At 50.8% G+C, this 13,794-nt stretch overlaps 1 protein-coding gene across 1 annotated transcript in view; it reads left to right on the top strand.

The window, feature by feature from the left end:
• Positions 1-13,163, top strand: part of LOC140735688 (inositol polyphosphate-5-phosphatase A-like) — a 74,387-nt gene extending 61,224 nt beyond the window's left edge. Inside the window, exons 10-16 of the mRNA XM_073061051.1 lie at positions 640-735; positions 2,303-2,377; positions 2,463-2,536; positions 3,922-4,033; positions 5,252-5,305; positions 9,525-9,566; positions 11,082-13,163. Of these exons, the coding sequence (XP_072917152.1) occupies positions 640-735; positions 2,303-2,377; positions 2,463-2,536; positions 3,922-4,033; positions 5,252-5,305; positions 9,525-9,557 (444 nt within the window). The 3' untranslated portion in view covers positions 9,558-9,566; positions 11,082-13,163. The remainder of the gene's footprint in view (positions 1-639; positions 736-2,302; positions 2,378-2,462; positions 2,537-3,921; positions 4,034-5,251; positions 5,306-9,524; positions 9,567-11,081) is intronic.
• Positions 13,164-13,794: the final 631 nt, after the last annotated feature.

Below are 13,794 nucleotides of genomic sequence, written 5' to 3'. Positions count from 1 at the left end.
GTCCCACACCACCAGGTTCAGGAACAGTTATTACCCCTCAACCATCAGGTCCCACACCACCAGGTTCAGGAACAGTTATAACCCCTCAACCATCAGGTCCCACACCACCAGGTTCAGGAACAGTTATTACCCCTCAACCATCAGGTCCCACACCACCAGGTTCAGCAACAGTTATTACCCCTCAACCATCAGGTCCCACACCACCAGGTTCAGGAACAGTTAGTAACCCCTCAACCATCAGGTCCCACACCACCAGGTTCAGGAACAGTTATAACCCCTCAACCATCAGGTCCCACACCACCAGGTTCAGGAACAGTTATTACCCCTCAACCATCAGGTCCCACACCACCAGGTTCAGGAACAGTTATTACTTGACAACCTGTGGACTCACTTTCAAAGATTCTGCAACTCCTGTTTCCAGGATTATTCTGTGTTTGTGTATTTTCTTGTCTATTTGCATTTTGTCTTTTTTTGCACATTGGTAGTTTGTCAGTCTTTGTGTGTAGTTTTTCCTAGATTCTGTTGTATTTCTTTGTTCTACTGTGAATGCCCGCAAGAAAGTGATCTCAGGGTGGTGTATGGTGACGTATACGTACTTTGATAACAAGTTGACTGTCATCTTTGTCTCGTTTCCCCCAGACACTCTGTTGTCCATCTGCTGTCCAGACTGTACTGACCAACGACGCTGAAGATGTGAAGAAGGTTCTCTTTCAGGAGAAGGGCAATGACCACAAGGTACTTAAAGATTAGATTTATTAAAGGTTAGCTTTAGTAGAGATTGTCCTTATTTGTCACACGTATATCAATGGATTGAAGTGCATCGTTGGTGTCAATGGCCAACACCGTCCGAGGATGTGCCGGGGTAGTTGTTAGGTGTTGCCACACTTCTGGTCCCAACATAGCATGCCCACAATTTACTAACCCTAACCCGTACAACTTTGGGATGTGGGAGAAAACCAGAGCACCCGGAGGAAACCCGTGCGGTGACAAGGATTTTAACCCTTCTAAGACTTGACGCCTTTGAGATGAAGCTAAGCTTCACACTTGCTTGGGTGGTTTATTGTTGCTGCTCTTCATTGCCTGAGCCACGTACTGTATGGCCGACAGACTCACAGCTACGTTCCATACACTGAGTTGTCATCCCCTAACATCAGAACATAAGCCCGAGTCTACATCAGCTAGTTAGCACAGACAAAGACGGAACTGAACCTCACTCACAGTCGCTGTAAACGTTACTATAATCGCTACACTACCGTGCTGCTCCTGTGGGCATGGATATTTACCGTTGGCCAGTCCAACTGGGAATTGAGTCCTTCAAATGCTCTTAACCCATTCACTTCTCCCTTATGGGGAAGAGGGAGACAGAGTGAGAGAGACATGCAGACAAGACAATGAAAGAGGGAAGCGACGAGAGATCCCTCCCCTCTCAACCGCATCCCTCGATGGCGGATTGGTGCAGCCAGGTAGTGCTGCTATCTCACCACTCCAGAGACCAGGGTTCAGTCCCGACCTCCGGTCCTGTCCGTGGGGTGTCTGCACCTCCTCGCCCTGATTGCATGGGCTCCCCCAGTTACCCCTCTTTCCTCCCACAACCCAAAAGAGGGTTAATTGGGCGGCTGTGTGTGGGTGAGGGGAAGGTGGGGAGAGTGAAATGGGATCAGTGTATGGTTGGAGCTTGATGGGCCGAAGGGCCTGTTTCCGGCCTGGGTGACTCTCTTCAGCAAATGTAAGTGGGGCAGTTTGTATCGGTGTGATTACTTACGGGTTTTATTTCTTGTTAGTCACGCATGCTTGAAATTGGTTACTGCCATTTTCGAGGGTGTGTTGGCAGCTCCTGATGTCCATCACTGGGACAGGAGGACCCACTAATTGCAAATGGGGTCACTATTTTCCCGTAGAGCGCGAGCACCTGGTCATCGCAGGTGCTACATGGGACAGGGAAAAGAGAAGCAGGAATTGTCCAACGGGACCTTAAACCTGTCCCATTGTTAACGACGTGATCGTGGCTGATCTCCGCTGCGCTATCGCCTCCTGTGTCAATTTTCTACTTATTTAGAGAGAGGGCCTGGAACAGTCTCTTCCCGCCCAACGAGAATGAAAGGGTTAAGGGTTCGATCTTTGGTGTCGACCCCCACCCCCCCACCCCGGGAAGTGACCGCCATTGCTTCAGTGTTGTGCAGTGAGTAACACTGAGTGAGGCGTTTTGATGCAGTTCAGGATACGGGTGTGCTGTGGGGCAGCTGAATGTGTTGGTATAATATCTGACGTCACAGACACTTCTGAGAGACGTTTCTGCCTTTAGGTCCTGCTAAGGATCGAATCAAAGACCTTTGACTACTTTGACCAAGACGTCTTTCGGGAGAACAACGGGAAAGCTGTTCGTAAACCTTTCTACCTTCACATGATTTAGTCGCTGAGGTCGGTTACGCGGTGCAGGGGTACTGACTGTTGTCTCTCTTTAGCTTTTGAAGTTCGACAAGGAACTGGCCACTTTCATCAACGAAATCTGCGAACTTGACATTCAGTTTCCGCCAAGGTATGTGAAGACCGACTGAGGTGAGCTCGGGGTCTCTTGGTTTATTCACGTATGATCAGTGCGTACCGGGGAACACCCAGGCTGCGTCCTGTTATAGACCACCAGGACCGGTAGGAAAGCGAATCCTGGTGGTCTATATGGTGACGTATAGACGATGTACTTTGATAATTAAATTTACTTTGAACTTTGACATTTGGGAATGGCTGGAGCGTAGGAGAATGAGGGGAGATTTGATGGAGGGTATGAATAGGGTAAGATGAGGGTCCAGAGGAGCTCTCAAGAAGGATCCCAGAAATAAAAGAGTTAACATATGAGGGGCATTTGGTGGCTCTGGGCCTGTACTCACTGGCGTTTATATGGATGGGTGGGGGGTGGGGGATCTCCTAGAATCCTAGTGAATATTGAAAGGCCTGGATGTGGAGAGGGTGTTCCCTCTAGAGATGGAGTCTAAGACTAGAGGGGACACAGCCTCAGAATAGAAGGGCTTCCCTGTAGAACAGAGATGAGGAGGAATTTCTTTAGCCAGCGGCAGGTAAATCTGTGGAATTAAATGGCACAGGTGGCTGTGGAGGCCAAGACAGCCATTATCATCATCGTTTATGTACTGTGTTGTATGGTGTGGACGATCATGGTCTATCCATGACCGTGGTTGTATTTGGCAAAGTTTTTTCTACTGAAGCGGTTTGCCATCGCCTTCTTCTGGGCAGTGTCTTTACAAGACGGGTGACCCCAGCCATTATCAATATTCTTCAGAGATTGTCTGCCTGGTGTGAGTGGTCACATAACCAGGACTTGTGATCTGCACCGGCTGCTCATACGACCACCCACCACCTGCCCCCATGGCTTCACGTGACCCTGATCAGGTGGGGGGGGGGGTGGTGAAGGGACCTTGCCTGAGGGTGACCTGCAGGCTGGTGGAGGGAAGGAGTGCCTTACACCTCCTTTGGTAGAGACGTATCTCCAACCTGCCACGTCATTGGGTATATTTAAAGCCAAAGAGAGAACATCTGGGGAGGGTGGGGTCTTCGATGCTGCTTCTTTACTGAGGCAGCGGTAAGTGTAAACAGAATCTACAGAGGGGGGCCTTGTTCCTCTGATGTGATGATGCTTGATGATAGGTAGGGACTCAGTGGGCCAAAGGGCCTGTTTTCGTGCTGAAGAGGAGCCTGTTCGTCCCTTGTGCTAATGGAGAACTGGGCACTTGAATCTTCCCGCTGCTTGGAATTCCAGTGATTGCGTTGAAGGAAATCGGAACAGATCCAGTCCTTGCCCTGTGCGCACCGAAACTTCCTTTAACCCAAGCCAAGTATGATTGGACAAGGAAAGGGGAACAGCTCGTGCAGATGGAGAGGGTGCCTGATTCCATACTTGCGTTTGTCTTCCAGTTATCCGTACAGTGAAGTCAACACCGAGGGAACGCTGTATGCCAATACTCGTTGCCCGGCCTGGTGTGATCGTATCCTCATGTCTCCATCTGCCATTGAGGTTGTCGTCAAGGTAACGTCAATCACTAATATTCCTCCTGCTGTTCAAATAAATTACACTCAACAACTAAAATAAAGACACAGGAGATTCTGTAGATACCAGAAATCCAGAGTAACGCACGCAAAATGCTGGAGGAACTTGGCAGGTCAGACAGCAACTATGGAAACGAATAAACAGTCGACATTTCGGGCTGGGACCCTTCATGGGGACTCGAAAGGAAGGAGGAAGATGGCAGAATAGGAAGGTGGAGGGAGGGAAGGGAGGAAAAGCTGGAAGGCGATCGGTGACGCCAGGTGGGTGGGAGAGGTGGAATAAAGTTAGAAGCTGGAAGCTGATAGATGGAAAAGGTAAAGGAGAGGAGAAGCAGAAATATGATGAGAGGGGAGAGTGGACCTTAGGAGAAATGGAAGGAGGAGAGGCTCCCACCAGTGGAGGTGATGAGGGCATATGAGGAGGAGGTTAAGACCAGACTGGGGAATTGAAGGGGAAGGTGAATATTATTCTGGCATCTTCCCCTTCCTCTCCAGTCCTGATGAAGGGTTTTGTGGATGCTGCCTGACCTGCTGAGTTCCTCCAGCATTTAAGGTTAGCTTCGCTTATCACATGTACTTTGAAACATGGCATCAAATCAAGTCAGCAAGGTTTGTGCAGGTCAGTCCAAAAATGTCTCCAATACATTCTACCTTGACAAGTGGTTTGCCATTGCCTTCTTCTGAGCAGTGTCCTTACAAGATGGGTGACCCTGGCCGTTATCAATACTCTTCAGAGATTGTCTGCCTGGTGTCAGTGGTTGCAAAACCAGGACTTGTGATCTACACCGGCTGCTCATACGACCGTCCACCACCTGCTCCCATGGCTTCACGTGACCCTGATCGGGGGCTGAGCAGGTGCTACACCTTGCCCGAGGGTGACCTGCAGGCTAGCGGAGGGAAGGAGAGATTTGCACCTCCTTCGGTGGAGACGCATCTCCGCCCCGCCACCCTAAGCTGGGTACACACTCTCAAAAAGGCCCACCTCCATAATACTCCCTCACAGTTGGTTCTGACAGGCGGTGCGGTGAACAAGGATGTTCATCTTGTTGCTGTACAAGTGTGACGATAGCCCGTTTGTTGAAGTTAACCTGTTGGCTCAGTTTTTCTGCCGTGGTGGCGAGGGGGAGGGTGGAGACCACATCGAGAATGAAGGGTGATGCAATGAATTAATTTGCTCACCCCTCTCTTTGTCTTTTAGGGGGAGTACGTGTACGATATGATGGGACCTGAAGTCTGCATGGGTGACCACAAGGTACAAAACTTGGAGGGTGAGGGTTTTGTGACGGGACACTGAGTTGATTCCCTGGCAATGGGTATTACTGTGACATGTGCACTCTTCTGTGTTTTTTGCAAAAATACCCCAGGGCAGGGAGATGATTGGTTAAGGTACAGCTTAAAACCCCTCCCTGGTGACCCTTCACACACGCATGGGACAGGGATGGTGTAGTTGGGCACAGAGTGAAGCTGTCTACACAATGCCATCACAAAATCCTGAGGTCACACATAGAATAAAGCTCCATCCCATCACACCCTCCTGGGCTCAGACACAGAGTTAAACTCCCTCTGCACTGTCCCATCACACACTCTCGGGGTCAGACACAGAGTTAAACTCCCTCTGCACTGTCCCATTACACCCTCCTGGGCTCAGACACAGAGTTAAACTCCCTCTGCACTGTCCCATCACACACTCTCGGGGTCAGACGCAGAGTTAAACTCCCTCTGCACTGTCCCATCACACACTCTCGGGGTCAGACACAGAGTTAAACTCCCTCTGCACTGTCCCATCACACACTCTCGGGGTCAGACACAGAGTTAAACTCCCTCTGCACTGTCCCATCACACACTCTCGGGGTCAGACACAGAGTTAAACTCCCTCTGCACTGTCCCATCACACACTCTCGGGGTCAGACACAGAGTTAAACTCCCTCTGCACTGTCCCATCACACACTCTCGGGGTCAGACACAGAGTTAAACTCCCTCTGCACTGTCCCATCACACACTCTCGGGGTCAGACACAGAGTTAAACTCCCTCTGCACTGTCCCATCACACACTCTCGGGGTCAGACACAGAGTTAAACTCCCTCTGCACTGTCCCATCACACACTCCCGGGGTCAGACACAGAGTTAAACTCCCTCTGCACTGTCCCATCACACACTCCCGGGGTCAGACACAGAGTTAAACTCCCTCTGCACCGTCCCATCACACATTCCTAGGGTTGGACACATAATGAATCCCCCTTTGCACTCTTGCCTCGTACATTCACAAGGTCAGACACAGAGTGAAGCTCCCTCCACACCATCCCATCACACACTCCCAGGGTCAGACACAGAGTGAAGCTCCCTCCATACCATCCCATCATACACTCCCAGGGTCAGACACAGAGTGAAGCTCCCTCTGCACTGTCCCATTACACACTCTCAGGGTCATACACAGAGTGAAGCTCCCTCTGCACTGTCCCATCACACACTCCCAGGGTCAGACACAGAGTTAAGCTCCCTCCACATAGTCCCATCACACACTTTCGGGGTCAGACACAGAGTTAAGCTCCCTCCACATAGTCCCATCACACACAAGGTCAGACACGTGAAGTTCCTTCCACACTGTCCCATCACACACTTTCGGGGTCAGACACAGAGTGAAGCTTCCTCTGCACTGTCCCATCACACACTCCCGGGGTCAGACACAGAGTGAAGCTCCCTCCACACCATCCCATCATACACTCCCAGGGTCAGACACAGAGTAAAGCTCCCTCCACATAGTCCCATCACACACAAGGTCAGACACAGAGTAAAGCTCCTTCCACACTGTCCCATCACACACTTCTAGGGTTGACTGAATGGGGAAAAAAAATATTTTTTTTAAAACAAGAATTGGGTGTGAGAGAGGCCCCTCTAAGGCAGCCGACTGAGCAGTTAGAATAAAGCTCACAGTCTGATGACACACAGCACACCTCCTCTTGGCCGTGATCCATACCACCACCAGTGAGGTGGGGACGGTGTTCTGGCCATTGCTATTAGTCAGGGTGAGTCATGGAGCGATACAGACCCTTCGGCCCATTGTCCGTCCTGACCACCAAGTGTCCATTTGTAGTAATCCTACACTGAGTGCAGTTAATTCTCCATGTTCCATTAGCTGCCTCACCCACACACAGTGTCCAGTTAACCCACCGACCTGCACGTCTTGGGGATGTGGCAGGAAACACACACGGTCACAGGGAGAACGTGCAGGTTCCGCACAGGAAGTGCCCGAGGTCAGGATCAGACCTAGTCTCTGGAGCTGCCCGCAGTGCCAAGAAATATTTTGCATCTCCTGGGTCGCGGATGAGTATACAGTCTCCCTGTGGTCCAGCCAAGAGTCGAATAGCAGGGTTACGTACTTAGCGAAGGGGAAGCCAATCGAACACAGCCGTTCGTTCAGGAGTAAAAGTGCTGCCCTCTTTACCACAGAGAAACACAGAATAGCAATGGAACAGGCCCATCGTGTCTGTGACAAACATCATGCCACATTGAGCTCCCTGCCCTCTAACATGATCCATAACCCTTCATCCCTTGCGCGTTCACGTGTCTAATGGCCTCATAAACGCCTCCATTGTATCCACCTCCACTGGCACCCACCACTCTGTGTAAACCCACACAAACTAATCCTGCACATCTCCTGTAAACCTCCCAAAGGTGAGAGGGGAGGTAAACCATCCCCTCTCACCTTATAGAATCAAGACATACAGTATCTGATGGTTGAGGGGTAATAACTGTTCCTGAACCTGGTGGTGTGGGACCTGATGGTTGAGGGGTAATAACTGTTCCTGAACCTGGTGGTGTGGGACCTGATGGTTGAGGGGTAATAACTGTTCCTGAACCTGGTGGTGTGGGACCTGATGGTTGTGGGGTAATAACTGTTCCTGAACCTGGTGGTGTGGGACCTGATGGTTGAGGGGTAATAACTGTTCCTGAACCTGGTGGTGTGGGACCTGATGGCTGAGGGGTAATAACTGTTCCTGAACCTGGTGGTGTGGGATCTGATGGTTGAGGGGTAATAACTGTTCCTGAACCTGGTGGTGTGGGACCTGATGGTTGAGGGGTAATAACTGTTCCTGAACCTGGTGGTGTGGGACCTGATGGTTGAGGGGTAATAACTGTCCCTGAACCTGGTGGTGTGGGACCTGATGGTTGAGGGGTAATAACTGTCCCTGAACCTGGTGGTGTGGGACCTGATGGTTGTGGGGTAATAACTGTTCCTGAACCTGGTGGTGTGGGACCTGATGTTTGAGGGGTAATAACTGTTCCTGAACCTGGTGGTGTGGGACATGATGGTTGAGGGATAATAACTGTTCCTGAACCTGGTGGTGTGGGACCTGATGGTTGAGGGGTAATAACTGTTCCTGAACCTGGTGGTGTGGGACCTGATGGTTGAGGGGTAATAACAGTTCCTGAACCTGGTGGTGTGGGACCTGATGGTTGATGGGTAATAACTGTTCCTGAACCTGGTGGTGTGGGACCTGATGGTTGAGGGGTAATAACTGTTCCTGAACCTGGTGGTGTGGGATCTGATGGTTGAGGGGTAATAACTGTTCCTGAACCTGGTGGTGTGGGACCTGATGGTTGAGGGGTAATAACTGTTCCTGAACCTGGTGGTGTGGGACCTGACGTTTGAGGGGTAATAACTGTTCCTGAACCTGCTGGTGTGGGACCTGATGGTTGAGGGGTAATAACTGTTCCTGAACCTGGTGGTGTGGGACCTGATGGTTGAGGAGTAATAACTGTTCCTGAACCTGGTGGTGTGGGACCTGATGGTTGAGGGGTACTAACTGTTCCTGAACCTGGTGGTGTGGGACCTGATGGTTGAGGGGTAATAACTGTTCCTAAACCTGGTGGTGTGGGACCTGATGGTTGAGGGGTAATAACTGTTCCTGAACCTGGTGGTGTGGGACCTGATGGTTGAGGGGTAATAACTGTTCCTGAACCTGGTGGTGTGGGACCTGATGGTTGAGGGGTAATAACTGTTCCTGAACCTGGTGATGTGGGACCTGATGGTTGAGGGGTAATAACTGTTCCTGAACCTGGTGGTGTGGGACCTGATGGTTGAGGGGTAATAACTGTTCCTGAACCTGGTGGTGTGGGACCTGATGGCTGAGGAGTAATAACTGTTCCTGAACCTGGTGATGTGGGACCTGATGGTTGAGGGGTAATAACTGTTCCTGAACCTGGTGGTGTGGGACCTGAGGCATCAGTACCTCCTGCCCGATGGTAGTAGTGGGAAGAAGAGAGTATGGCCTGGGTGATTCAGTCCTTTGATGATGGGTGCTGTTTTTTTGTGAAAATTTTATTTACGTAGAGATACAATGAGGACCAGGCCCTTTGGCCCCATCAAGCCGCACCACCCTGCAACCCACTGATTTAACCCTATCCTAATCCCAGAACATTTACAAATTATTCAAAACACTTTCTTCTCTGTTTCTTCTCACCAAACGCAGCCGGTGTACTTGTACTTCCAGATCTGCATGTGAGAACACAAGGTAGGTGGACGAAAGCAAGCACCAGAATCAAGTTTATTATCACTGCCACACGTTGTGAAATTTGTTATTTTGTGGCAGCAGTACAGCGCAATACATAAAAATTACTGTAAATTATAATAAGAGTAAACACTCACTTGGGTACCTCCTGTAGTAGTAAAATGGCCCCTGGGTGTATGTATATGGTCTTCCACTGTTGTAGCCTGTCCACTTCAGTGTTCCACATGTTGTGTGTTTCGAGATGCTCTTCACACTTCTTTTGTAACGTGTGGTTATTAGAGTTACTGACACCTTCCTGTCAGCTTGAACCAGTCTGGCCATTCTCCTCTGACCTCTCTCATTAACAAGGCGTTTTCACCCACAGAGCTGCCCCTCACTGACGTTGCTTTTGTTTTTCACATCATTCTCTGTATACTCTAGAGACTGTTGTGTGTGAAAATCCCCGGAGATCGGCAGTTTCTGAGATACTCAAACCACCCCATCTGGCACCAACTATCATTCCACAGTCAAAGTAACTTGGATCAAACTGAATAACTACAACTATGTCGACTCAGGCCTAGGGGGCCAGCGTCGGGCAATAAAAAATAATTTATGCCTTACAAGGCGCAAAACTAAAGACTGTGTGGCGCGCCACTCCTCACACAGACAGTAGGTGGCCGTTGACACACAACGAGTTCATCCGCCCTTTGACAGGTGTTGTTTTCAGTCCTGCTGGGTGCCGACACATCCTCCTCTCTGGTTAACCGAAGTGCACCAGGGGGTGCGCCAGTTGAGTCGCCAACAACCCGACCCGAGACAGGTAGTACTGGGCTACGTGGTACCAGACAAGGCAAGGCCTTGACCTGACAACCCGACCCGAGACAGGTAGTACTGGGCTACGTGATACCAGACAAGGCAAGGCCTTGACCTGACAACCCGACCCCAGACAGGTAGTACTGGGCTACGTGGCACCAGTAGCAAGGCAAGGCCTTGACCTGACAACCCGACCCGAGACAGGTAGTACTGGGCTACGTGGTATCAGACAAGGCAAGGCCTTGACCTGACAACCCGACCCGAGACAGGTAGTACTGGGCTACGTGATACCAGTAGCAAGGCAAGGCCTTGACCTGACAACCCGACCCGAGACAGGTAGTACTGGGCTACGTGGTACCAGACAAGGCAAGGCCTTGACCTGACAACCCGACCCGAGACAGGTAGTACTGGGCTACGTGATACCAGTAGCAAGGTAAGGCCTTGACCTGACAACCCGACCCCAGACAGGTAGTACTGGGCTACGTGATACCAGTAGCAAGGCAAGGCCTTGACCTGACAACCCGACCTGAGACAGGTAGTCCTGGCTACGTGATACCAGTAGCAAGGCAAGGCCTTGACCTGACAACCCGACCCGAGACAGGTAGTCCTGGACTACATGATACCCTACGTGAAACCCGTGATGCCAAACTTTAGCCCAAATCCAGGGGTCTGAGGTGTTTCTGCTCTGTCTGATTTCAAACAGCTCCTCATTCATTTTTGTTCTAGGTGACCTGGGACCTCAGCCTGCAATGTTCTGATCTCTCTTGGCCAGCGGGAACCCCAGAGCACACCAGCCCGAAGATCAGACAGTCTTCTGGTGTTCAGCCCAGAACTCAGTCTATTCGTTTGAAAGTTCACAGTCCTTTCAAATTCCTTCGAACCTTACCCCACTGGATCCCTACGCCGACTCTTTCAGAATATTCAGGAGTGATCCAAGGTCCATCAGCGTTTCTGTCAGACAGTTCCCAAAGAACAACCGGAATTCCTTTAAGTTTTTATGCTTTGTACAGAAAATGGTTGAAGTGAGAGGTCATTGTAGACCCATACTGTATATAATCGTTATTTATCTAGCTTTAGATTCCTCTCTGAGATGGTGAGGGAAGCGGGTGAGGGTCCCTTCCTGTGTGGTAGGGGGTGTAAATCATGGATTACGATCAACAGGAGGGGGCGGGACTGGGAATGGAAGTGAGAGTTGGACTTCAATTCTGAGGCCAGGTGGAGGGATATGGAAGGGGGAGGGCTCATATTGTCATGGTAGCACCATCCTCTCATAAAACAGCAGCCTTGAGGGGAGGGGAGGGGCAAGGGGTCCGTTGGGAGGTGAACGCTGGCCAGCGTCCAGTGATACTCCGCTGAGGTCAAGCTTTGGACGAGTGGCCACAGGGAGCGTGTTTTGGAGTTTGACGTCTCCAGCAGCCAATCTCCACAGCAATCCTTGTGGCTCACTGCATCGTAGAGCACTACAGCACAGAAACACCCAAGCCGTTCCGAACTATTATTCTGCTTAGTCCCATTAATCTGCATCTGAGCCACAGCCCTCCTTCCTCTCGTAACCTTGTACCGACCCAGACTTCTCTTAAGTACTGCCAAAAGACATAGGAGCAGAATTAGCCCAGTCTACTCCACCATTCTATCCCTCTCAACCCCACTCTCCTGCCTTTGCCCTGTAACCTTTGACACCCTTACCTATCAACCTCCATTTTATGACTTGGCCTCCGCAGCCGCCTGTGGCAATGAATTTCAGCAGATTCATTTGTGCAATCGAACCCACGTCCACCTCTTCCGCTAACAGCTTGTTCCAAACTCGCCTTGTCCTCGGAGTGAAGAAGATGCCCCTTGGGTTCCCCATGAATAGTTCTCCTTTCACCCTTAACCTATGACCTCTAGTTGCGGTCTCAGTGTGGTTCCACTGCCTCATGTCCACCCCCACTTCAGCCACTATTTCTGTTTGATCTTCTTGTGTCTCCAAACTCCATGCATCTCTCCTTCCTTTCCACTCAAGGACTGAGGCAGCGTACAGACTCCACACCTACCAGTGCCCAAGGTCAGGTTTGAGCCGAGTGGTCCCGGGTTCGAATCCGGCCGGCTCCTTGCACGCTTTCTATCCGTGCTGGGTTGAGCCTCGAGCCGGCAACTCGGCCTCGTACATATGAAAAAAAACAGACAAATGGTTAAGAAACGGCAACGTTGCCGTCCGACAGGCCACACGGCACGGAGAGGAACAACACACTCATACACTGGGAGGCTGCACCACTGTAACCCTAACCCCAGGCTCCCACCACGTTCCGCCCCTCCACTCCCCCATTCTCAGTGAAGATAAAGATTAGTTTTATTAGCCACGTGTACATCAACACATACAGAGAAATACGTCGTTAGTTAAAGGAGAACCCCCCCCCCCCAACCCACCTTATAACCCTCCCCTTAACTCAACGGAGCTGCTGCCCACTTCGATCCTGATTAGTCCAGGCTTCCTGTTGTGGCGAGGGTTTAGGGGGGTAGGAATCGTTGACAAGGTGCCTCTGCCGAGCTTCTCCCCAACGCTCCTGGGGACGTGTGTGCAGCATCTCGGGTGGCGGGTTACAGTGCGCAGTGGAACGGTGTGAGAAACAATGGGTTATTGGGCCAATATCCCAGAAACCGCTGGCAGTTTTGGAGGGTTAATGGATCAGAAGTCCAATCACTGAGTTTTATGTTTTTTTTTATAATTTCTATAGCAATGTTAAATGCCTATAGTGTGTGGATTTTGTGTCCACTCTGTCTGGACTTTGTAAATCCAGAAATAAATTCTGGTGTGGGCTCTCTGTGGAATGATCTTGTGTCAAAAAGTTATTCTGCTGCTGGGAAGCCATCACATGTCCCTGGAGATGCTGGACACTCCTAGATGAACTGCAACTTCAGGATCGCCATCACTGAAATCAACCACACTCCACCCCGGATATTCTCCGAGCCTCCTCTCTCCCTCTTTCTTCAAAGCCAGCACACCTCTGTGAGATTCAGGCAACTTGCTTCGAGGCAGAAGTTTGCGGTTGGAGCCACAGTCACAGAGGACTAGTTTGTTGTCTTCTTAAGCCCTTCTCCCCCACCGTGGCACAGGCCGCCAACAGCAGCTCACCAGAGACCTCTGTCCCGTGCCAGTCCCCAGGTCTAGCTCATCTTCTCGGGGTATCCTTCCTGTCCCGGAGATGAGATCTGTGGGGCTTCTGCTGCCATTTCAGTGGCTTTTCTGGGTTTTTACAGGGTGGGGTTATTCGCCCCACACCCAACACACCACCTTTTGCAGTCGGGCTTGGGACTGTCCATGGCAGAGCTCCATCAAATCCATGCCAAACAGTTAATTCTACCCAACCCCACCGGGATCGTACCCTTCAGAGACTTCCCACCCACGTACGTATCCCCATTTCTCTTAAATGCTGAAACCGAACCCGCATCCAGCACATCC

Source organism: Hemitrygon akajei, chromosome 1 (genome assembly GCF_048418815.1).
Source record: "Hemitrygon akajei chromosome 1, sHemAka1.3, whole genome shotgun sequence".
Classification (NCBI taxonomy): Eukaryota; Metazoa; Chordata; class Chondrichthyes; order Myliobatiformes; family Dasyatidae; genus Hemitrygon; species Hemitrygon akajei.
This window is presented reverse-complemented; position numbering and strand designations above follow the sequence as displayed.